Below are 25,275 nucleotides of genomic sequence, written 5' to 3'. Positions count from 1 at the left end.
TGTCACTTACTCACACTCGTTGACGCATATTTATAGCAGCAGCATCACTGGGCTTGACGCTCGCCACACTCAGACCACAGCTGGTCCCCCACAAGAATGGGTGAAAGACAAAGCCACGTGCTCCCGCTGGCCCGACTGCAGTTGGTCCTGTCTGGAGCGCCGTGGGTGATTATGTGGGCCCCTACTCCTTGCAGACACCCAGTCCACACATGCACCAGAGAGAAGATGAGGAGGATTCATTGAGTGAGGGATGGGGGGGGGGGGGGGGGGGGGGGGCACACTGTGACCTTTTTTCGTCTTCTTTGAATGTCACGGATGGGGATGTGCTGAAAACCTTGACAGCTGCACTTGAAGGTACATAAAAACACCATTATGGAGTTAACAGAGAGCAGCATCCTTCTCTCTAATACCTTAAAAATGAATATAGTTCATGTTTTGGACAGACGAGTAGCGCTCAAACCACTGTAATAATCAGGAGAAAGGAGTTTCTACTCATCATTTTACCTTTTTTTTTTATATCACCCATGGTTTTATTATTGAGGCAATAGCTGAGGGAATAGTGAATGAATCATGAGATTGGGTTCAGACAACCCCCCCTCCCCATGCATTACATGACTTCCTTTCTTCTAGGTTACAAAGCCTACTAAAGGGAGGCTTGACACAGTGATGCATCACAGGGAATTGGCTCAAACAACTGGATAACGAAGTGACTTTTTGACAGAGCTTTGGATACTTTTGGGTCACTTTGACTCATCATTACTAACTCCGCTGGTTAAGACAAACTCATCTTCCAGGTCAAAAAGGACCAGGGGGGATGCTTGCTCCGACATTGGAGGAGAGAATAGAGACTTTGAGTTTCTTTTCTCTTTTGTAACCGTAACAAAAGGTGTCCACGGAAAAAATGTTCAAAAACGCATTAGGTCTGTGAAGCGAAACAATAGATGTTAAATGGACTTCTATCGCGCATTTCTAGTCTTCAGACCACTCAGTCATCAACACATTCACCGTGAGCTTTGGAGACGATCATTAGTCATTTCAACATACAATAAATAGAATACACTTTGTTGGAAAAGTGGTGCTTTACTTGTTAATTTGACGTATTTTAAATAAAAAGTTAAATTCTTACATTTAAGAAGCAGGATATTTCAAACATCTTGAGAAATTACTTTACTCAAACCCTTAATTTTGCCAGTTGACTAAAGGTTTCACATAAAACCATTACGATTACCTGAGTCCATGATTGTTATATCATCAATAAAAGCAAATAAAAAGTGGTTTATGTCCACCTCAGTTTCTTAAAGCCTCATCAAGAAATGTGCAGACAACTTGACTCCCTGCTTGCAAGCAGCTGTCCGTTCGTTCAGCCGGAAATCAAGCGGTGCCCTCCAACACCAACTGCAGAGCTCCCCAAAGACTGGCGCCACAACAGGCCTGCTGAGCAGGGGATGTGACTCAACAGCTCAGAGGCACGCTTGCAATGAGCTCCAGGAAGTGCACTCATCCACGCCAATATCTAACACCATCTCACGTGATTGATGTCTATAAAAAGGTAGTGTTCAGGACTTCTGCCACCAAGAACAATTACTCAGTGTAGAATACCTGACCCTGAAACCAGTCATCATCAGTGACGAGCCTCAGCCAAGAGAAAGTGATGACTGCACCATCAAGGTCATGTCCAAGAAGGATAATTGCAGCCAAACAGTCTGCTGCCGCAAAGCCCCGGTTCTGTTCAACCTCTGGGTCTTCTTGTTTTAATAAATATATTTGATTGCAGATCCTCAAGGTCAGTCCAGACAGTCTGGAATGCCATATCCATTGCCAAGATAAAACTTCCATACTTCAACTAAAAGGCTGAAAATGTGCTTCTTTAGCATACCGAGATGAATGTGTTCAGCAGCGAGGAAGCAGGGTTTGTGTATTATTACCATGACCCCGGCTGAAAGGAACTCATCCCTCAGCAGAGTCCTTGAGGTGTGCTGCCACCTGCTGATGCATCTACAGCACATGAAGACGGCTGGATAACCTTTTAGCTAATTGGCTGATTTTTTTGTTCAGACATCCAATTTTGAGTCCTGCATTATTCAAGAGCCTATTATTCATAAATTACACTGCTCCTTTAATCAAAATACATTCTGTGACTTAAAGAGGCACTGAAGAGACAATGAATCACAACATTTAACTGTATACAAAAATGTAAAAGTTTATTTCAGATACTTTAGGAACACAATATACACAGGAAAACATTTGGAGAACAAAGAAAAAAGGTATAAAATTCAGTCTTAGAAATATCATGTGTGGCAACTACGTATAAACTCCTGATCCCTCTGTCGGTCTTCCTTTACGTAGAACAACTGCAGCACAGAACTTCATCGTATTGCCCGCTGTAACTGTGGAACACAGAAATTACAATGGTGAACACTTTAATGAAAGACTCATATTTTTCTCATCGTTCAAATTATTATTTTTGTTGTAAAATGTTTTTAAAAGCACCAACTCTTAATACCGGCTAACCTGCTCTACCAACTTCGCTACACAAATGGAAAACTTTAGGCAACTATGGGGGATCCTGCTCAGCCAACATGAATATAAAATGTTCTTTAACAGATTGCCATTTTCCCCACCAAAAGTTCTTAGATTTCTTTAAAGCATCAAATCTGCAAACTCCCCATGTTGGCTTGTACGGTGGCTGTAAAAGTCCTTCCGGCCTCTGTTGCTTTTTGATGTCTTAACACCCAGAAAATCCCCTATAAGAGCTGTGCTTAAACTGATTAGAGCCCAACAAGGATCTGGGTTGAGTTGAGTGATAGTCTTTGCCCGTCTACAAGTTATTTAACCATCTCATTTTGTCATGTACAATAAGTTTACAGGACTGTTTTGGTCCAGTGACATTGATGCACACAGCCCTTCAGTACTGCAGTCTTCACTCATAGTACGAGCAGAAGAGGAATGTCTTTCACAAACAGATGAGAAACAGCTGCACCCCACACCTCATATAAACATGTCTTTAATGCCGAAGCAATTGATTTTCTAAGTGAAACCTAATTAACCTCGGCCTGAACAGACTGTTTAATAGGATCTTTGAAGCTAGGACAAGAAAAAACAAACACTGGAGCTGGATTCCAGCTCAGGATGCCCTGAAATGTCAATATTTGTAGGTATTGCATTTTAATGAATCATAACACAAATGCAACTGCAGAAAAGAGCAGAGACTTACGGACCCGTCTAGTTTTTAAAATATAAATTCTATACCAATTAGAAAAAGATGTAAATAAACAAAACACCAGTCACAATTTGTCATAAACTGTGTAAGGAGTGCAGAGACTGCTTGTTAACTCCAACCATGGCTGATATTGAAAGCTTGTAAATATATCTATGCATTAATACGTCAAATCCTTACTCCATGATGGTGCAGACAGAGCAGCAGAGGCTGGAGCAGCAAGAGCACTGTCGTGTGCAGGAAGGACAGGCTAGGCGGTCACATTGGGAGCATGGTGTCCTGGACCCCTGGCTTTTCTGACACACACAGCAGCATGTAAGAGCCACTGATGAACCTAGAATCAAAGCACACATACAGCAGGCTGGATGAGCATTTAACACAAGAAAAGTAACCAAAATGAGCATCAAATCTGTGACACAAGCCTGACATCTGCTGGCGAAAAGCATGAACTGAATTAACCATGAGCTTTTAGCCTCTTGAGTCAAATAACTTCTGCTGTGCACACAATAAGTTATCCTTATTTGGTCCAGTTATAAATTTAAATGAAAATAAAAACATGTGTTTTGCGGTCCTCATTATTATGCACGTAAACATGTAACCCAGTAAAACAAGGAAATACAACGACATCAATAAAAGATAAGACTAGAAAAACATGCACCTTTCTTTGAATAGGAACAGTTTTGGGGCAATCGTTTCTCTTTCCTGTGATACTGTCCACAAATAGATCCAAATAAAGTTTGTTTACAGTTACTTTAGTATTAAATGACCCCTTATGCTTCCCCAATCAGTGTTTCTGTGCAGAGTTGTGTTGGAGGGGTAGTAACAGTTTGAACTTTTTTACTTAAAATACTGTAAGATATTCATGCAGCTGAATGAATATAAACACTTTATTAATCCCCAAGGGGAAATTTGGTGTTGAGTAGCAGCAATTTACAGACAGAAAATAAGATATCAAAACAGCAGGCATGAAAGATATATACAATAATAATACTAATAAAAATAGCTGGGATGAAAGAAAAGAATGCATGTGTATATTAAGAGATGTAAATAAACAAACAATAGGAGAATGCAAAAATGCAAGTTATGTATGTAATATCTGAAGTGTAGATAAGCTGAAGCCTCATATTAGCTTCAGGTGAACTTTGGAAACTTTTTTGGGATTGTGACTTATAGAAGATCCAAGTCTTAACTTTAGTGACATGGAGTAAGTGTGTAGGCTTTTTTTTTTTTTGTCACAGTTTTCAGATGGCCTTGCACCAACTTGAAGCATGTATAAGGGATGGATCACTGATAACCTTTCAAATATCAGTATTTCATTAAGATCAATCCCATGTTTGTCTACTACTATTGAAGGTTTTCTGTGTCAGTGACTACCGGCTGGCCCGTCACAGACTGTGGATCTCGCCCAAATGTGTCCTGTGGTTAAGGAAGAGTGTTGGCAGGGCACACGAATGGCTGATGGAGTTTGAGAAACATGATAAAATCCTCTTATTCGACACATCAGAATAGATTTGTCACGCTATCCTTCAGTGTCGTCATTCCCCTGGCCGTCAGTTTGGGCTCACCTTGTGCAGCGTTGGCTCTCGTCAGTCTCCCGTCATGTCCAATCAGAGTCTGTCCTCTCAGCAGGGACTGGCTGCATGCAGGAGTCTCCGCTTGTCCAGCGGACCTCTCCTCTCCAGTCCATATTTTGCTCATCACAACCGTGGCACCGTTGAAGAGCAAGTTCTTAGTCTTTGCTGTGAAAAAAAAGTTACCCACTGTTAAGTGAAAAGACACGTGATTAACTCCGCTGAGGCGCCCAAGAAGCTGATGTTTACGAGTGGGACTGTGTTGTGGTCGTTCAGAGGCCAGCTGGCCGTAACTAAAGCTAAAACCATGGCCATCTTACTTAGCTAGCTAGCCGTCGCTACAACGTTACTCACCGTACTACTGTGTTTAATGTCAACATGCCCAACTAATGCAGTTACATGACACGTACACGCCTATTCGTCATAGGAACATGAACAAATGCACAAAAAGTGAGCAACGCGACTGTTTTATAGTTGTAGCGAACGATGTAACTGCGTGATTTCTGCTACGTAAACAAACAACTCAATTTACGTAACAGCGACGCTAGCTTGAGCTAACAGCGCAACGCAGCGATAAACCCGCTAACATCCACTTACCGTATATTTCTTGCCGGTATTTGTTCCCAAACACGCTATAGTTATTCAGCTCCTGTTGTCCGACATGTATTTTATATTGAGAGGAGAAGGTTTCCGGAAAAGGACAAGCTCGTTTCGGCATTTTCTCTACAAATAACTCCAGACGTTGTACAACAAACTGGTGCGGCAAAACTGCAACGGAGACTGCCAACGAACCAATCACACACGACCTTTATTGTCACGTGAAAGCTCAGAGCCAATCCAACAACGATTCTTCTGCCACGTGATCTTTGGCGCGGCGCTGCCCTCATGGGTTGCCGTTAATTTTGCATTTTATCTTTTCAATTCCAGAAATGAAAAACTGGATATTGGTGGAGTAAATGGGCAAAGCGTGAATACAACCAAAGACAGAAAGAAAAACTGTTTCAGCAATCAAATTCATCATATTGGCGTGACTTAAATGAATGGTTGATATTTATTTCTCTTAATTAATTAATAAGATTTGTGCTGGTTTAATTGGTGATACGACCAACACATTGAAGCATACCCTATAATTAAATCTAACATTTTTTTTAAATAAAATAACAAGACTGTTTGAAACTAAACAAACAACAACACTGCTCAAAAGTAACATAGATGTTTTGTTTATTAACTAATGAGGAGAAAATCAGTTTAGATAATGGAAAGATGCCACATCCTCTGTGCTCCTATCAAGAGGAGGTACAGGTTTCCCTTTAGAACATCTGGATCATACACTCCCTGGACTTTCCAACACCAATCCACTTGACTAAAAGAGACAAAGAAATACAGAGACAGATTAGAAAAGTTAACAAAACTGTAGAAATCATAATAAACCACATTGGAAAAGGCTATTTTTGTGCAACAGTGCCACCTAAAGGATGTCATGCAGTTTCTGCACTACTTCTGTATTTTGATTTGGAGGCCTTCATGGGAAGTGTTGATAATAGTTTTCTGCTATATTTTCTATTTGTTTGTGTGCTCTGCAAAGTAAAACTTGAGATTTGTACGTTTGTTATTTTGTGTCAAACATACTGGGAACTCCAATGTGGTTCTCAATGAAGTGGATGTAGTTTTGTGCTTTGGCTGGGAGGTCGTTCCACTTCCTCGCTGCAGACGTGTCCGTCTTCCAACCGGGGAAGGTCTCATACTCAACCTCCACTTTGTGCAAAACGTCCATGTTGGCTATTATTGAAAGCAAAACATTATTACCACTCTCTAAATGAAAACAGAATGGGTTTATTATATTTATCCTACGTGTGGTTTCTTCTGTTAAATTACCTGGGAAATGGGGAATTCTTTTTCCATTGACTTTGTAGGCGATCCCGACTTTAATTTCATCCATCACATCCAGAATGTCAAGTTTTGTCAAAGCAATGCTGTTGGACAGGTGACATGTCATAAGAGAACTGTTTAACATGTGCCGTTAGTCATTATTATAATGTGATGTTATAAAAAAAAGAAGGCTTCCTTCATGATTTAAATGATCACAAAACACCTGATGATTTGCTTAAACCGTTCTAGCCACTCACCCGGTGAAGCCATTAATCATGTGAGCGTATCTCACGATGACAAGATCCAACCAGCCGCAACGTCGCTTCCTTCCTGTGGTTACTCCCACCTCATGACCCCTCGTCTGCAGCAGCTCTCCTACTGCCTGTAAACAGGGGGAAACAGCCCTATATGTTATTTTATTATTCATGAACTGAATGATGTTAGGCATTTAATAATTCCACAGAAACCTAAAAATGTGAAAACACAGCTGAGTACAATAAAACATCAAATGGACTGGGGGGGATTAGGTTTTAACATCTTGACCTCCTATGTCCATATTTTTAGCTCCTGTGACAGGAAACATAACCCCAGCTCACACAGTAAATATATCCTGAACACGGACTCTGGCCCTAAATTTATCTCTGTAAACATGTGACCTGCATAAGAAGTGAAGAGCGATTGAACCCGTGTCTCACAAAATTTGACAGCTGCACTCAGCCAGAGAACCCCCATCCCACCCTCCCTCCCTCCACCAGCCCTGCAGCTTGTGTGTCAGCCACATGATCACATTTAAACTGTACATGCGAAGCTCAATATCAGTTAATTACACAACATGTCATGGGTTTCTTCTTCGGACAATACGAAGGCCACGAAAGCAAGGACATGTGACAGCGTCCCAGTAAGCTCACTGATTTCCTGAGGTAACATCACGGTCTTACATTGAGTTGTTCTGTGGGGAAGGCTCCGATCCCCACTCTGGTAGTGTAGGCCTTTGATACACCAAACACATCGCCGATATTCAGCGGAGGGATGCCAAGACCAGTGCATGCCCCGCCCACAGTGCAGTTTGATGATGTCACAAAAGGATATGTGCCTTAAGAGAAAAAAAAAAAGATAGGTCTATGTCACTGACTCCCTCCAAGATCCACAAAAAAACAGCCACACACATATACTGTATATATTATAAATCAAAATCTCTACCAAAGTCAATGTCAAGGAGAGCAGCATTGGCCCCTTCCACCAAAATTTTCTTTGGAGATCCATGAAGAGCTTCATACATGTAATAGACCCCGTCTCTCACCATCGGCCGCAATCTCTCAGCGTATTCCTGCACAAAACAAGGAAAACAAAAACATGATTTATTGATGTTGGGAATGGCAATAATCCACCACTTTCATAATAGTCAAGTTACTTTGAGTTTTTTCAATTGGTCCTCAACGTCAACTGTCAAGGCTGGGTACATGGACTGATGCTGGCGGACAAGGTTCTTGAATCTGAAAGGAAAGGAAAGGAAATCGCGAATCATGCCACAACTGTTCATCTCAGTATTAGTCGTGGTGTTTGGCACATTAATACGATCCCTACCTCATAGAGAAGTCCTTAAAGTCACCCAGGAGGTCGCATACACGGAGGCCGGTGCGAGACGCTTTGCTGGAGTATGCGGGTCCAATGCCTTTCTTGGTTGTTCCAATGCTGAAGCACAAGCCAAAGAGAGGGATGTCAAATAATACATGGAATCCAAATAGATTTGTACTGACTAAAGTGTAAAATGTTGGCAGGTCTGTCCTCCGCTATCCTTACTTCTTTCCTTCTTGTGCTTGCCTTTCAGACTCCTGTAAACCATCGACAACCTGGTGGAAATCAAACACTGCAGAGAGACAGCAAACAAGGCCTCACGCCCTTAAAAAGTGATTGCTTGATGATTTATTCAGGCTGTACTTATTTGAGTAAAGTAAATCACTCTAAGCAATATAATGTACTGTACATACCAAGGTGAGCTCTGTCGGAGACAATTAGTCTCTTCTCCCAGCCTTTCAGACCTGGTCAAAGAATAAAATGACATATATGTGAGTATACACTAATCCTAATTCTAATTTACACTTGTGCATTGTGTGTAAAGGGTATTTTGTTCTCTTAAAATACCTTTCTTCTCATTTTTATCGCCTTCTTCAAACAGGCCAGGTAGATGTATGACCACTCCATTGCCTACACGAGCAGAGGAAGAGGAATATGTAGTCGCAACTGCACTAATATTCGTGACCATGCCGTCTCAATACAGCTGAACGTTTAAGCCTTTACCGATGAGGGAGATGCTTTTGGAGTTGATGATTCCACTTGGGAGAAGGTGGAAGTCGTACTCCTTGCCATCCACTACCACTGTGTGTCCTGCATTGTTGCCCCCCTGTGAATCAAAGCAGGGCACACATTATGAGGCGATAGTTCCTCCTGTCTCGTTTTAATGATGATATTATCAAACACGTCTCGTTATATTCTCGTGAGACGGTGATAAGCCACCGTTTTCCCAATCCACTGAGCCTCTCCAGCACCTATTTTAACAGACTTGGCTGGTGCTGGTGGAGCCACCACTCTGTCCGGCCCTGGTTAAGTCCTGGCCTTCTCACATATCAAGCCTCCCTGAGAATGTGACCTCTCGCTAGCCCAGTGGGTGGGGCTCTCAAGCCTCCAGAACACAGGGTGCTAGTCCTGTCAGTGGAGAGAGTACAACACAGCAACTGTTGGCAGGTTTCACTGTGTGCCCCGTTGCTGGAGTGACCTCTGATATCTGACCAGTGTTACGTGTCCTATACGAGTGAAGAGCGACTGACCTATATGGAGTCGTTTTTATTATGAATTCAATGCATCTCAAATGTAATCTCTTTGTGATCACCTTCACACTAGGTTTAGAGATGCATGCGATAATTAAGAGAATAATCAGGCGAGCAAGTTGCACTTGCCTCTTCCTGAAATTGTTAGTGAGGACATTTGGAGTTTTTAAAATGTTGTGCAATTTGAGTTTAATGGACACAATTCTCTTAGTCCATAATTGTAACCCTTCGGTGCAGTTATGGAACCACAGTACATTCACAACATGGTCAACTGTAACAGAGAAAAAAAGGTTTCCCAGCTATTTACGATATTCTCTTGAGCATTTCCCAAATGGAGGTGCAAGTGTTTTCCCTCCGAGCACCTGTTGCGTGTTAACATTCTGCACAGGTTTTGTCAGATTTCGTTATGAATTCCGAGGGGGAAACACATATCATTAGGCAATAACAGAGACACATCATACGAATGCTCTTCTGAAATCACGAACGCGAACATTTACCTGGCATCTGCAGACAACGTCAGCTTCAGTCGCCAGCAAGTCGACGACTTTCCCTTTGCCCTCGTCTCCCCATTGCGCACCGAGCACCACCGACACTTTGTTCCCCGTGTCGTTGCGCGATCGCTTCTGCCCGGTCGCGGCGGGTTGACTCATGTTTTTGTGGTCTTTCGCAGACCAGGTGAGTGACATGATGGTGGTGGCGTGAGCCTGCCCGTCTCAAGAAGACTAAGCGGTCTCCAAGAGAGGCATTGCCATATCTGTAACTTCATAGCCGATGATGTCAGAGCCAGACGCACAGAAGCGCGTCGCATGTGTTCGGGCAACTTGTCTCCAGGGCTGTGAGCGCAACGAGAAAATAACCTTTACGCAGCACGCACGGGGATGAATGGCGATGGATTAAAGGCATTTATAACGTGTGTTGTATGCAGCAATCAGAGCTTTTCAACGTGGTGAGTTGGTTGATTCAAAACAAACAGCTGAACACTAAATTCCATTTTATTAAAATATATTAAACATTAAAAGTTACTATCCATTTGATGCTTTTCTTACAAGTCCCTGTTAAATATCATCTGGGTAATATATAAAGAAATAAACAATTTTAGTTTTGAAGAGTTAATTAAATATCTTGAACCAACAACACTGCATCGTCCTTAATGCTGAAAGTAAAAGAGCAATTAGCAAAAAACACATTTACTGCATATTACAACAGTTATACAAAACAAAGCATATTTAACTTGTTTGAAATAGTTCTGAATTCAAACCACTCATACACACACAAACGACAACTGATTTACATAAAGTGACATGTTGACATCCACTCAGCCGCAGATGTTTACTCTTCTTGGTCAAATCAAACAATTGCAAGAGGAAGACTTCTGCGTCCTCTTGAAGGAGTCAATGCTCACTAAATAAATGGGAATCCTTTCCACTCATCCCGTGTGAAATTACCATTTTCCTTTTCTTCTTGTTTTCCTTTTTCTGGAGTCACCTACGGGAACAAAGACTAAAATTAATATAGAAAAAAAAAACCAAATAAAATATTAATACACTTTAAAGTTTTTTATATTTCCATGTGGATAAGTCTATTCATTTAATTGCCCTTCACATTGTGAAATCTATTCGCTTGCAGGCATGACTAGATTGGCTTTAAAATGTAAACTTATTTTTGTGGTAAAAATGGTTTTAATGCATTTACATCACATACATCAGCTTTCATCAAACAGATTAAAGCACAGTTTACAGGAAGCACACCAGACTGCGTTAGTATGTTGAACAGTCCCAGTTGCAGATTTGGGTAATGGACAAAAAAATATGGAAGGAAGGACACAAAAGTGGCAGCTTTCATGAAATAACTAGGTCCATGATGACTTCACAAACGGCAAGGCTTGAGATCAGAAAAGTGATGCGAGATCATTAACCACTGATTCCAGAGGATTAATTGCTGTACATAAGGGCACATTTAGGGTTAGTTTTCCCAGGTTTGACCCACATTAAAATCACCGAAAGACCCGTGCTTTTTGGGCAATGGTGTTAATATTTTTGTCCTCATAACAGAGTTGGAAAAAGTTTTAAAGAGAGAGCGAGTGTTAAAAGCTGAACAACAGAGACAAATGAAATCCAGAATTCAGTTAGACCAACAAATGACGTGTTACTTGGGACAACGCTTTGACGGTGATGGAGTTCATTAGGATGAGGTTCCTGCTTACAGTTTGCCATCCCATTGATTTGACCTACCTCACTGCAATACACAGCCTTTTTTATGTTTAGTGTGTCCTTTCCCACTGTTACCTTGTGTTTCAGAAAGTCAGAACGAGAGCAGAGCATTCAAACAAACTGTTCAGAGATTCAAATCCATTCAATATATAAAAATTTAAAAAAAAGTCAGCAAATCAAAATGTGCACACAACAACCACTCTTAAAATACACGTAGTCATGCAAAATATATAGTATAAAATGTTAAATGTAGTAAAAACCAAACCACTAATTTCCATTTACGACACATCAAGAGACTATCATTCCAAACATGATCTTTATTCAAGTGAATGGATATGTTACCTTGGTGACTCTTCTTTTTGTTTCGTTTAAAGATGCTCCACTGTCTCTTTGGTTCGGGCTTAAGGGATGCAGGCACCGCTTCAGGCACCGCTTCAGACACCGCTTCAGACACTGATGGCAGATCATCCGATTCCAGTCCATCTGGGACATCGCACCCCTTGATGCCCTCACTGAGCGTAGTCTCGGATGATTTAACAATAATGCATTTCCACTCGTCTCGACCCGTCTCTTGTTCAACATTCTCTGCTAAACGGCTTATTTTATGACTAGTTTCACCTTTCCCGTCTTCCATTATAGTGCCCTCCCTGCGCCGTGTCACATTGTCTGCATTAGGTAAAGGACTTTCCTTTATCTGGACATTAACGCTAATGTCCGCTGGCTTCTCAGGCATCAGTTTCTCAGATACCAGGCTGGAGGTGCCATCGAACTCGGCTTCTAGGAGGTCGGAATCTGAGAGGGAAGATGGGCTGAGGATGCTCGTCTCAGTTGAAGCCAACGAAAAGCCATTTGTGGGGAGGCATGGTGGATGTTCCGTTTCAACCCGAGGTTGAGGTCGTGTTGTATCTGGTGGTGATACTACAGGTGTATGTGGGTGTTGCCCCTCCTGCAGCGATGCAGGACTTTCTAGGTGTGCCTGCATTATCGTGGCTGCTTCTCTTGGGAGTGCCTTGAGAAGTACACCTTGTCCGTTCTGGGGAGCCTTTTCTGATGGGCTGATGAAGCCGTTCACTTCGCTTGTGCTGGACTGGTGATCCTCTGTCTGAGGTTTGGTGGGAGAGGAAACGGCGGCCACTTCTCCAGCTTTTTCGTTTACAGGCTTCACACTTGGTCCTGAGGGGGAGAAGCAGGTAGTGTTGATGCTGAAGGTGTATACATTTAGACCACTATCATCTTACAAATGGATTGATATTTCACAGTGAGCAAAGCTGCATGAAAAGAAAATGCTCTCCATGCAAACAAATGCTAAAACAGCGTGACAAAGCAACTAAGTGATGGAGCTAGCTTATGGTGGCAGTGGTGTTTAGGCACACATAAAATAGCCGAGATAAAGCAGCAAAGCAGTGTTGTGGCTCGCAATTAAGTGGCTCAGGAGCGCAGCTAGGAACTGCGGATGGAGGCCACGGTCTCTTGTCCTTACCAGACGGGCAGGTATCCCTACGCTTTTCACTAGAAGGGAGGCTTTCCGAATCGCACCTTGGCCTGGTCTTTCTGAGGCTGAAACCTTTCCTGATATCCGCCAAGAGGTGGTCGATGATGCAGCCGTCGTCCTTCGGCACGAAGCCTTTCTTGACTGGCAACAGAAAAGGTAACTGGGCTTAAAATACACACACACTTCAAATGCCATCTTGGTTCGGAATTTCTAGGGCACAGTGAACAAAAGGAGGGCCGTTCACAACTTACTAATTTTCCCATTCTCTCCCTTCTGTCTCTTGGACTCTTCCTCTGCCAGCTGCCTCTTCCTCTTCTCAGCCTTGGCTGCCAGCTCACTTCTGGTTTTGTTTTCCTGTTATCATGAAAGTAAAGACGTTACTCACTGCCAAGTACAAAATGTACGTGGCAATTTATTTTTGTATGATTCAGGAAGAGACAAAGCAACATTTTCCAGTTTTGCCACAGTAGATAATAATACCGATGTTCCATAGAAAAGACACATCATATTTCACAAACGGCGCAGCATGCAAGTGGTATAGAAGTTGTACATTTAAAACTACACAATAAAATAGACAATCCTAGGGAAAGTCATGTAACAACTAACGTAAACAAAGTATCCTCCCTGACCTTCAGAGACTTGATGAAAAGTCCTCGGAAAGTCCTGATGGTTCCGAAGAGATCCTCAAGGGACAGCTGATCGGCATCTTCACACAAGTAAACAGCCAGCTCACTCTTCTGCTTCTCCACTGCAGCGAGCCTTTCACATAAAGCCCGACATGCCTCCAGACTTTCCTGCAGCAGAGAAAATGGGAGGCATTTGGGATTTGGATCCAGTTTCAAAAACGGAGTATTGAGCCATCACATGTTGGCTCCATGTGTAGGCAAAACGGAGACGATGGCGTTACCTGGAGAACTTTTTCATATTGCTCCTTCAAATCTTCGACAGAGTTGGAGACCTTCTTGGCCGTCTCATTCAGTCGTTTTAGTAAGGCACTGGCTTCTGACTGAACGGAGTCCACATTAACTCTGGAGGACAAAGTTTAAAACAATTTATTATGAGAATAGTCACAAAGCCACCGAGAAGCAATTTAAGTATAATCAAGCATATGAGCAAAAGTAGATGTGAAAAGGTTTCTATACCCTGCTGCCTTTTCACAGATCTCTATATCATCCGGCAGCGCCAACAGCTCTGGGTGGTTCATGTCTGCTTCCTTTGCAAAACAAGTACTTAAGTAATTAAACAGGTTCATAACTGAGAGGGGGGGAAGTTATGGCAGCTGTGAGCCACTTTGTGTACCTCCAGGAGGTGATGAAGCAGCGTGATGCGGCTCTTGTTGGCCTTGGTCTCTGTGAGCTTGAGCAGAGAGCTGATCTTGAAACCCTCAGCGTTCCCTGTGTGACTTCCCTGAAAGTGGAATGATGATTAAAAATGCAAGCTCTGTCTAAATGTCAGCTTAAAGTAAAATATATGAGACAGAAGAGGTTCTTACATAGTTGAGAAAATTCCCAACGTCAAGGATGAGCCTGCAGAAAATGGGCATGAGAGTGCTCGTTCTGAGAGCTGGGAGATTTGTTACATGGCGTTAATTTGAGTATAATATACAACTTATAGAGAGAGAATGATAACTGCATGCATACGAATATAGCTGAAGGCCTATGGGTTTCCTTACACTGACAGGCTTCCTCCACCAGCTTGACTTTAGGTTTGATCATATCCAACACTGATGAAGTCTCCTCACACAGCAACATGCAGTCAATCCTCAACTGATAACTGGAGAAAAGAGCCAGAAAGCAATAAATAAGGAGGCATATAGGTATGAACGTACAAAGCAGTGATTTTCATCCTGTGATTTTATTTTGAAGGGACTTCAAGTGTCGTTTTTTTGTTAGCTCTGGTTTCAACTTGTCCCGCCATGTTTTCAGCAACATGTGCCAGGTTGGGTCAAACCATCCTGATATGGGGGGAGACTCTGGGTTTTTAGGATAATTAAATTAAAACATCTTACTGAATAAAACATTCACAACTGATGCCGCTGCCTGCATGACAGGAAAAAAACTCGGCACCATTGTTTTTTTTGCGTCGAGAGGCCCTGGCAGCAAAGGATATAGTCCCAGTGCTTCATGGAACATTAAAAGATGTCATCCAAGTGGGAAACAACATTAAACGAAGTGCAAAGAACACCCGATGTTTTCAAAAACTGTGCCAAGATCTTGGTAGTGAGCATTTTCCATAGTAAAGGGTCGCGACCCTTTACTATGTAATTAAGGGGTGATAGTGGGTCCCGGAGCCAGACCAGTTGAGAACCACTGGTATGAAGTATGCACATAATTCACAGGGAAAAAACAGACTTGGACTAAAAAAAACCTAAAACAAATAAAAGGTTACCATGGCACAGTGAGAAGGGCGGTGTAGAAGCGATCAACATTTGCCAACTTGTCTTTCTCTCCTTGGAAGGACTTCAAATTTTCAATCTACGTGAAAGCACAAGACAGTGACTCAGACGTTTGCCATTTCAAAAGTGGACCCTTAATGGTCGGTACGTGGGCGAAAACGTCTTTAGGTAAGGCTGGAGAATAAGAGTACAAACCTCATGCTTCTCTGGTAGGAGCTTAATAAGCTGCTTTAGCACCTCGACATCAAACCTAGTACGGTCCCCAGCCTGAATCATGGCTACAAATTCCTCATTTTTGCTGGACAGAGAAAAGGAAAAATACACAGTTGGAAAAAAACATTTAAAAAAGAAAAACACATTTTCATTATTTTATTTTTTTTTCCCCCCATTTCTCACCATTTGAACTGCTTCAGGAATATGTTCAAATTCAAGTTTTTCTTTGGATCAATGAATGTTATCTATAGAATAAAAAGAGATGTTCGAGAGGCATATTGATTATTCAGCTTTGATAATCAGGTGTGTTTGTTCTGAGCAGCGTCGAGTGTTGACCAAGCGCACCTCTTTAGCCTCCTTCTTGACAGGAGCAGCTGCCCCCTTGTCTTTGTGCTCGGTCACCGGGAGACAGAACAGCTGCTCGATACTGCTGTAGTCCAGCTCCCGAGGAGGCGGCTCTTTCTGAGCCGAGGACCACATGGAGTCACCATCTGTGAGAGCGCAGGAAGAGAGGAACCCGTCATGAGCTCGTGTGGCTCCTTTTTGCGTCAACATCCTACCGTGGCTGAAGTACATTTGTACAGTGATGTTTTCTTTTTCAAAACTCAGGGGAATCCTCCTGTTTAATGTTCCATCCCCATCAACTATTCTCTATACAGAGGCCTTCTACCAATGTCTTCACTCACATTTCCCATAATGTTCCATTTCTGAAATGGCCTGAAGGGGTGAATAATATCTTGACGGATAGCGGCTTAGCATATACATGAGTCGCCAGTGTTTACTGCCGTCATACGTAAATGACAGGTTGTAGTTGTGAAGTTGCTGTTAAAGAATGATTAACTCACCAGTAACAGTGCGGAGTTTCTGCCAGTTGAGCTTTTTCATCCTCAGGGTGGGGCATCGGTTTAGCTTTGAGGGTGCAGCGCACCCTAGAGCCTGGCTGCTCCGAGCCTCCATCATGCCTGGGGGAGGAGGAGGTGGCGCTGGCATGCCAGGTAAGGGAGGTGGTGGGGGTGGTCCACCACCCATCCCTGATAGAGGTGGCGGAGGTGGAGGGGGTGGCATACCTGGACCACCGGGCAAGGGGGGAGGTGGTGGGGGTCCACCAAACCCACCAAGTGGAGGAGGAGGAGGTGGTGGTGGTGGGGGCGGAGGTGGGCACTGGATAGAAGGTTGGAGCCCCATCATACCAGGGGGTAGAGGAGGAGGAGGCGGTGGAGGAGGAGGAGGGGCACACAGTGGCTTCTGAGAGGATGTGACGCTTTTTTCCGACTTCTCTTCATCTCGATGATGCAGATCAGTCTGCACGGCCTGATCCACTTTCACAAGCTTCCCGTCCACTTCATGGTGACCTTCATAGCTCCTGCGTTTGGAGAATGTCAGCCGCTGCATGATCTTCTCACAGGACTCCATCTTAGCTGGAGCACAAATAAAAAATAAAAAAAATAAATAAAAAACACAAACACATATGAACCCCATTTGAAACTCCTCGCACTAAAACAAACGCTTCCAGCCACCCTGCCTCCGTTTCATTGTGATGATCTTTTTTCCTGGATAATCACTCCCCTTCCCACATGAAAACCAGAGGAGGCCATTAGCTACCCATTAGCCTCTCCGGAGACTTGCCCTAAAGTGAATGTATTGCTGCCTCAGTGCTGACTCACAGTCCTGGGCCAGCAGTATGGCTCTGCCAGTGATGGCCTCCAGAGCCAGCCAGATATCGGAGCGGCCCGGCCCCAGCGCCAACAACGTCTGCAGGATGGACAGCAGCTGGAGGGAGACTGGAGAGCTGCTCACCTGCACACAAGAACACATGCATATGCACAAATTAAGTGAGTTTGCCAGGTGTCATAATATGTGCCAGCACCGGAAAAACTCAAAAACTGTTTTAAATCAGAGAGATGTCAAGAGGCATTTTCTTTACTGTAACAAAACACTGATTCATTCTGTCTCTTTTTCATTGGGCTATCTTAGTTCGAAGAGGTTGATAAAAAAGCCAAACGGTGAGCTCTCACACCTTGTTAAAGAGCGTAGTGAAAACCTCCAGGTGATCACCCATGTCAATGCCACCATAGATCCGCAGCAGTTCCTCCTCATCTTCAGCCATTGCCTCTTCAAAAGACTCACATTGAATAATCAAGTCTTCATCCTCCTGCTCCCTGCACAAGACACTCATACAGATCACTGGTGGGGACACTTCAGCACATATAAAAAGGTAATTTTACATTTTTTTAAAGCAATGACAAGGGCCTCAAATTATTGCCCGATTATAAATACAAACTGCAACATAGATTTCTAAAAGAGCCATTTTACTCTCAATATTTTCATACTTCAAATTACCTAAATGTGTTGCATAAAATCTGCTTTAGAGACTAAGAAACTGATCAAATCAAATGAGAACAGAAAGAAGGCTCACCTTAACTTCGGCAGAATATCAAGTAACTGGAGCCCTGCAAGAGCATCAAAACACTCAATTATCAGTATTTTACGAAAGTGTATCTCCAGAATGTGTCACTAATCTCTCTACAGTGGCATGTTAGTTTTGAGGAAATTGGCAGGAAGTCACAGGTGAGCAATCACACAAGAGGAGTGGCCTTACAAAATGGCTGATTGGTCCAAGGTGGTGGGTGGCATTTTAATGTTTTTTTTCCCAGAGGGTTTATATAGCTGCTGCATCTATGATATTTGTCAAACTATCTTGACGGTGGTGATCTTCAGTGCTTAACGCCTCTTTGGGTTCAGTCAAAGGTAAGTAACCCTGTTGTCCAGTATATGCTGGGACAGACTCCACGGGACATAAAAAAAAGAGTAATCATTAAATATCCTATTAGGTCAATGTGATTTAATCAGTGCAAGAGTGATGAAATGTTCTGTAAACTGAAATCTTTGAAAGTCACTGTTATTGGTGTAAAATGCGTGAGTACACAATGCTTCATACACGTGAGGTTTTCTTAGTTCTCAGGCGTTATGTGAGTGAGAATAAGGCCATTAGACCTATTCTTAGACATATCAGGGACAGACATATTTGTAATGGAGCTCCTGCTGATGGCCTGCTTTCCCTTCTGCATTCACTTTCAGCCCAGAGAGGAGACACTGTTGCAGTTTACCGCAGCGTGACCTTACTCATGATGGGACTCCGGACTTCCAATTAATTGTTAAATAGCAGCCGAATGGAGAACCTACCGATAAACTGCTTTCTCATCTTATCTCTCTGCCGGAGGTCATCTCTCCCGAAGATGAGGGCGTTGATGACACTGAGGAGTGTCACCATGTAAGGGACGTTATCTGTGGCCTGCAGCTCATTCATGATCACGCTGAAGCGATACTGCTGCGTCTTCACTCCCTGAAGGGGAAATCAAAGTCAGTGTAAGTCATCAACATCATTGAGGAACATTTGTGATTCCACGAGATTACAACGCTTGTGCATGCAACCCACCACTAGAGGGCATCGTTAGTACTTATCATTCAGAGCGCGGGATCACGTGAGGTCAATCCCACAACAGCTTAATTTTTCGAATAACTAAGTAAATGAATAAATGAACTTCTACATCTTCTTGCCTTGTAGTGGTCCAGCGCATCCAGTGCCAGCCGATGTCCGTCTGCAGAGAACATGCTGAGGGCGGCAAGTAGCTCAAACACCTGCTTCTTCACCATGGTGTTGGAAGTGTCCAAAGCTGCGGAGCATCATCATCACACACATCAGTACAGGTCAAGAACTCATATTTTCCATCGGTTTCTCTTAAAGCAAAAGCCTCCATCTCTATTCATCCCCCTTTGTGTGTGGACTCAAGCAAGATGCTTTATTTAACAACTCCACTTGAACTTTGCTCTCTGAGGATGATGCGTTGCACTGTAGATAAGTGTGTGTGTGTGTGTGTGTGTGTGTGTGTGTGTGTGTGTGTGTGTGTGTGTGTGTGTGTGTGTGTGTGTGTGTGTGTGTGTGTGTGTGTGTGCGCTGTCTGTCTGTCTGAAGGTGGGGAAATCAATATTCACTCACTGTGATACTACATTTTTAGGAATGTCCTGAAGCAACCCTTACTGATTCATCTCTGTACATAATGTAAAATGCAGCTCAGCACAGTGAGTCATGTACCGTTAGGACCTATTTAATTCAAAATGTTACATAATATAAATATATATATGTGTGTGTGTGTGTGTATACAACCCATCCAGGTCTTTAAACACCTAAATATCTAAATATGGAAAAATACGTGTGGTAGATGTGATGATTTTTCCCAAAATAAAGGGTATGGTCAACCTTGGGAGAGCTTCCGAATGTAGCCCTCGTTCTCGATAATGAAGTGGATCCCGGTAGAGGAGTTCATGACAGCCTTGACGCAGTTGACACACGTGAGCTGCAGGAGGGCATCGGCTATGCGAGAGCATCCCCGACCCGAAAGTCGGTCCAGGGCCTCCAGGAGGAGATCCAACCCACTCAGCTCCAGGAACTGGATCATCCATGTCTGGTCGCTGCCCTCCAGGCGGCGCTTCAGCCCCGAGTAGTTGACCACGGTGGGAACTTGCAGCAGTCTGATGCACAGCTCTGGGTCGGCGTTCTCCAGGTTGGCCTCCTGCTGGGTGTCGGAGTCCTGCGAGGAGCCAAGGCGACCCCTGACGGCCGCCCACTTCTTTTTCCCATCTGACTTCCCTGACATGATGGCTGTGGAGGACAGAAGGGAAACGGTCACAGTTTTTTTTCAATGTGTGTGGATGACAAGAGACAAACTTCAGCTATCATTTTTCTGAAAAAAGAATTCAGTTTGTTTTGGACCGCGGATGCTGTCTCTTTGCAAAGATATCCATGGAATCTGTCCAGGATACCACGTTGGCATTGCTATCTAGACAAGCGGAAGCAGAACAAAATAACGCCCCATCAGAAAGGAAAGCAGAATAGGAAATGACAACTCTGCACTTTTGTGCATGATTAAAAGTTATGTCAGCAGTCCAGTCTCCACCAGCTCTGCCAAACATTCCAATCTAATCCTGCTGGAAAGAGAAGAGCCTGGTTGTCAGCTTGTCAACCCTCTCTGTAAAGCCAGGCTGTCTGGGATATAAACATTGCAAAAACATAGAAACAACTGTCCAGGAGCAACAGTTCACAAACATCATATACCAACATGTGTGACATTGACGTGAATGCACACATTGATTACCACAAGTGTCCTTTTCTGGTATAACTTCAGAGCACAGTCCCCTCTTTTACCAACCGGCCTCCCCCGCAAGTTACAAGTAAAAACACGTTCTCACAATCTAATAAAATCAACAGGATAGGCGCTCTGGCCAAAAAAGGGGAAAATGTTCTCCAAAAGTCTACAAATACTTTCTCCCAGTGCTGGAGTTGTTACATTAGGAGGGTCCAGAATAAAAGCCTGAGTGGTCCTTCTGTCTCCTGTTGTTGATTTCACACTTGGCAAATAAGATATACAGACGAGGCATTGAGTGATGAGCACATACAAACACAATGCTCTGTAAAAGGGTCATTCGTCAAGCCAATCTGGAAGGACTTTACAAGTCTTCTATTTTACCACGGAGACATATGAGGCTATCCTCAAAAATCCTGCTTTTCTTTTTTGCCGCATCACTTTAATTCTACGTGTTTTAGGAGCTCCGTTAACTTACACAGCAAAATTATATTTGGGATTTCTCTCTTTTCAAAAGATAATTTGCAGAAGTGATGACCTTTTGAACAATTTGACAAATTGGTTTTCTATTCACTCGCCGGGAATCAAGGTAAAATTAGGTTTTTCTTTTCTTTTCTCACATATTCTGGCAAGGCATTTGTCGGCTCTGACTGCAGCGTTTTATTCCTGCTGCCAGTGTGAGAGTGTTACCGTGGCAGCAAGCAGACAGACAATGGTGTTTTACAACAGGCCTTCTCAATACACTTCAAAGGGCTGTGTTCAGTGGCCACAAAATGGATGGAGGGCTCCCTGCCCCCTTTCAGGCAAACAGGAGTTGTGGCCAGAAAACCAGTTAAACACTTTGATTCTCGAGTACATTTGGCGTTCATGTTCAGTGTGAGGAACAAAAGTTGATGCGATAAGCTGAAGACTTTGTGTTGTTAAATGGACTCACGTCCTGCAAAGCGGCAGCTATAACGAAGACGGTTGAAGGGAAACGCAGTGTGTGTACAAACACTCTAACAAGGAAGGAAAAGACATTCCCTGGACAGGAAACTCGGCGCCAGATAAACACGCGGCTGCGGCGGCTTGTGTTCTTCTTTTGGAAAACTTCATTTTCGTTTCTATGGATGATGACTCGAGAAAATGTTGTCTATGAGCAAACATCCGGGTGACATGTCGTGTCAAAGATCAACTGCGACAGAAAAAACATGTTGGAAATTCTTTTGTGCATTCTATTCATCCTCAAATATAAGACACTTTCACTCGCCGACCTTGTCTACCAAGTCTCCCACATGCACCACTAATAGCAGGCTGATTCACTGCACACCTACTCATCTGCCCTCTTGTTAAACCGCCCACACAGCAGCCCACTGCTACTGTACAGCACCAAAACCTCAGAAAACGCAGAACTATCTCTGCTGATTTATTTTCTCTCATGCAAAGCTCACTGGCATGATTAATTTTTTTTCTTCTACAAATGGTCATTGCAAGTTAGCAATAATACATGAGTAAATACGATAATCGCTTTAGGGGGGGATACATATCACGGGCCAGTTTTAAACGCGTATCTCTCACTGTATTTTGTTTCCATCCACTGAAATTCCAGATGGGAAATAAACGATGGATACTTATATTTTAGCTTTTCAGCACTGACATGATAGTGGATTTCATAGTACACGAACACATGTTACACATGTTGCATAAATATAGGTAATTATTCAAGCTTCATCAATGTTGTACATTTTCTTACAGCCCTCACAAAGTGATTATTACAACATAGAACATCTGGGAGTCATTTACTGACTTCCTAAGGTCTCTCTTTCACTCTGCTGTTTAAGGGAGTAACCAAAATGCCTGCAAAGTCTACAAGCACACTGTGGAGTTGAAATGTATCTTTTTAGTGGTAGTTTCCTGTATTCCCAGACTCTCTGCAGACAGCAATTGCCAGATTGGTTAAACATCTGCACATTGACAAATGCATTTGGCCCATATGGTCGAGCACACAGCCTCAAAACTGGAATACTCAGTTCAAGTGGATTTTGGCCAACACAGCTGTTTTCCTCACCGCCGTTTTCCTCTTCGTTCTGTCCGAATAAAAGAGGGTAAGATGGATCGACAATCCTGTCAGACCAAAATGCAAATTCCAGTCTGCATTATGTGCATTGGTCCATTATGATAAAAAACGGACCTTAGGAGCAACATTATCGGTGCAACATCACTACTTTGCGCTGCGATTTATTTCCCCACATACCAACCAAGGGGCATAACGGGACTGTAGTCACCTAACTGACAGCAGACAACCACCGATGACGGTTAGGATTACACTCACTGCTACACGTGTCACATCCCAATGCCTCGGTAAAGATCACCTATAAAATAACTATGACACCTTACCTGCTTTTATCCCATGAATATTAAGACACTTGAAGAGCCGCGTCCTCTGTGGTCTCAAATCAGGGAGCGCTTTGCATTCATCCGGACATTTTAATCTGACAAAAAAAAAGGATGTGCACGCAGCCCCGGAGATTTGGGCACTGTGTGGCAAGTCAAGCCCTGTGTGGTATGCGGATGGCACCGTTTTCAAAACGTTACGGCCCCTGAGCTTTTTCGTTCACTTGAGAGGGAGACGGACAGCGTCAAGACGACGACATTACAGCGCTGTGACATCCGGTCGAGACCACCAGAATAAAACAAGTGTTAAGCGTGGCTGAGTGTATATTCATATATTTAATATTAAAAGCTTCACGCAGTTCTAATATGGGCTCAAAGTATGATTTGCCACATATAATGTATACTCGAACAAACCTCAAAAGACTGACAATAAAACTCCCACCAAAGAGCAGCGTTAACGAGCGTTAGCTCACGTTACTTCAGAAAACTGGAGTTAGCCTGCTAGCTACAAAAGTAGCTAACGCTAGCTGTTATATGCTAGCGAGGCTAACGGTCGGATTAGCGTTGGTCGATTTTCTCTCTAACCGATATGTTAAATCAAGAAGTAGCGTTAAAATAAAGTAGCACCCCGGAATAAACAACAGCCAGTTCAACATAGTTTTCAATTAAGAAGGCTTTACATAAAACAGAGACCACAAAAACATGCTATTCCTTTGTTAAAATTGCCACTTAAATTAGCTAACGTCGAACAGCAGACGTTACTAAAGTTGATGTGGCTACTTAAACAGTAAACTAACTTAGTTAATCACAAAAAAAAAGATTAAATACGAACAAACAAAAAGTAAATTATAAATGGAGTAACGTACGTTACCTATAGAAAGGGTCCAACCGAGGTATTTGGATACCAGTTGTAGCTCGGTCACAACTTGCACAATTCAGTTGAACTGCAACTGCCAAGTAACGTTAACTGACGTGTTACTTGTTGTTACTTTTTTTTTTCTTCTATTGCACACTCAATAAATTAATTCTCAGCACAGCGTTTTATTTTATAGGCAGAATTGCCTAACCTCCGGACTGGGTGTGCCTGTCGTGTTCTGACTTGATGCTGATTGAGAGAATGCAGCCAGTGGTTGTGGGCCCTCCTCCCGTACCCCCATCCCATCAGCTGGGGTTGACCTCAAGCGGGCAGTCGCTGCGGGAGGAACATTAAACCGCGTTAATCTAAGCCAGTCCACGATTCTTGACAGCACAAAATGCCCATCGCAGTAACAAAGCGGCTCTGTTTCATTCTGAATGAATGCAGATTTGTTTGAGAATTGCAGAGACAATGTCCAACCCTCCTGTTGTTTGAGTCTGACCGCCCTGAAATATGCTCCAACATTATAGCCTAACATCAGGCTCTTAGTTATCTTCAACCTATACCAGAAGCCCTCCTTTCTTTCACTGAAATTGTATGTCTTTACTTCAAACTAAATCCCAAATGATTAATTATTCATAATTATTTAAATCAGAATCCAGGATCCAGACATAATCTGGAGACACACAGACGGAGGCCACATCTTTTCTCGATGGTTTGTTTACATGGCTCCAGGGGTTTATAATATTACAAATCTCCCATAGGCCCATTTTGATCCACTACTTGATATAAGTAGGGTATAAGAAGGCATAAACTAACGTGTCACATGTAAAGTACTAACAGTGCATCGAGACAATAATCCAGCAATTTCTTAATAATTTTGGACGTGGGAGTCAAAATGTGCCTTAAAAGAAAAACGTTCCTGTGATTCAAAACACTGGAATAAGTTCATAAAATTAATAACTGCTTGAATGTGTTTGCATGTCTTTAAGGACGATACGCAAGTTGGGATGAACAGGAATAGTGTGGTTATTGTTTATAATTATAGCTTGACTCATTCATCTGAATTAGATAAGATAAAATACAATAAAAAAATCCTTTATTAGTCCCGCA

At 42.9% G+C, this 25,275-nt stretch overlaps 3 protein-coding genes across 3 annotated transcripts; all 3 read right to left on the bottom strand.

Moving 5' to 3' along the window:
- Positions 1-2,223: 2,223 nt before the first annotated feature.
- siva1 (SIVA1, apoptosis-inducing factor) lies at positions 2,224-5,535 on the bottom strand. Its single transcript, XM_079217298.1, has 4 exons — positions 5,386-5,535; positions 4,783-4,956; positions 3,398-3,551; positions 2,224-2,387 (listed from the first exon to the last, which is right to left on the bottom strand). The coding sequence occupies exons 1-4, from the start codon at positions 5,504-5,506 to the stop codon at positions 2,339-2,341; spliced, it is 498 nt and encodes a 165-aa protein (XP_079073424.1). The 5' UTR covers positions 5,507-5,535; the 3' UTR covers positions 2,224-2,338.
- Positions 5,536-5,992: 457 nt separating this feature from the next.
- On the bottom strand, positions 5,993-10,213 carry adss1 (adenylosuccinate synthase 1). Its single transcript, XM_079217053.1, has 13 exons — positions 9,980-10,213; positions 8,956-9,058; positions 8,800-8,862; positions 8,646-8,696; positions 8,458-8,524; positions 8,242-8,349; positions 8,069-8,150; positions 7,858-7,984; positions 7,596-7,750; positions 6,915-7,039; positions 6,664-6,761; positions 6,418-6,567; positions 5,993-6,151 (listed from the first exon to the last, which is right to left on the bottom strand). The coding sequence occupies exons 1-13, from the start codon at positions 10,166-10,168 to the stop codon at positions 6,099-6,101; spliced, it is 1,371 nt and encodes a 456-aa protein (XP_079073179.1). The 5' UTR covers positions 10,169-10,213; the 3' UTR covers positions 5,993-6,098.
- Positions 10,214-10,456: 243 nt separating this feature from the next.
- LOC306735795 (inverted formin-2) lies at positions 10,457-20,447 on the bottom strand (the record flags this gene model as incomplete). The annotated part of the gene is made up of 21 exons (XM_079217353.1): positions 10,457-10,967; positions 12,035-12,865; positions 13,173-13,325; positions 13,436-13,538; positions 13,814-13,978; positions 14,092-14,212; positions 14,327-14,397; positions 14,484-14,591; positions 14,677-14,747; positions 14,857-14,957; positions 15,573-15,658; positions 15,775-15,877; positions 15,976-16,037; positions 16,138-16,283; positions 16,638-17,210; positions 17,457-17,589; positions 17,810-17,951; positions 18,209-18,242; positions 18,976-19,135; positions 19,351-19,466; positions 20,051-20,447. The coding sequence occupies 21 exons, from the start codon at positions 20,445-20,447 to the stop codon at positions 10,924-10,926; spliced, it is 3,720 nt and encodes a 1,239-aa protein (XP_079073479.1). The 3' UTR covers positions 10,457-10,923.
- Positions 20,448-25,275: the final 4,828 nt, after the last annotated feature.

The sequence above is a fragment of the Taurulus bubalis genome (assembly GCF_910589615.1).
Source record: "Taurulus bubalis genome assembly, chromosome: 4".
Classification (NCBI taxonomy): domain Eukaryota; kingdom Metazoa; phylum Chordata; class Actinopteri; order Perciformes; family Cottidae; genus Taurulus; species Taurulus bubalis.
Note: the sequence above shows the minus strand (reverse complement) of the source record. Positions and strands in the feature narration are given on the sequence as shown.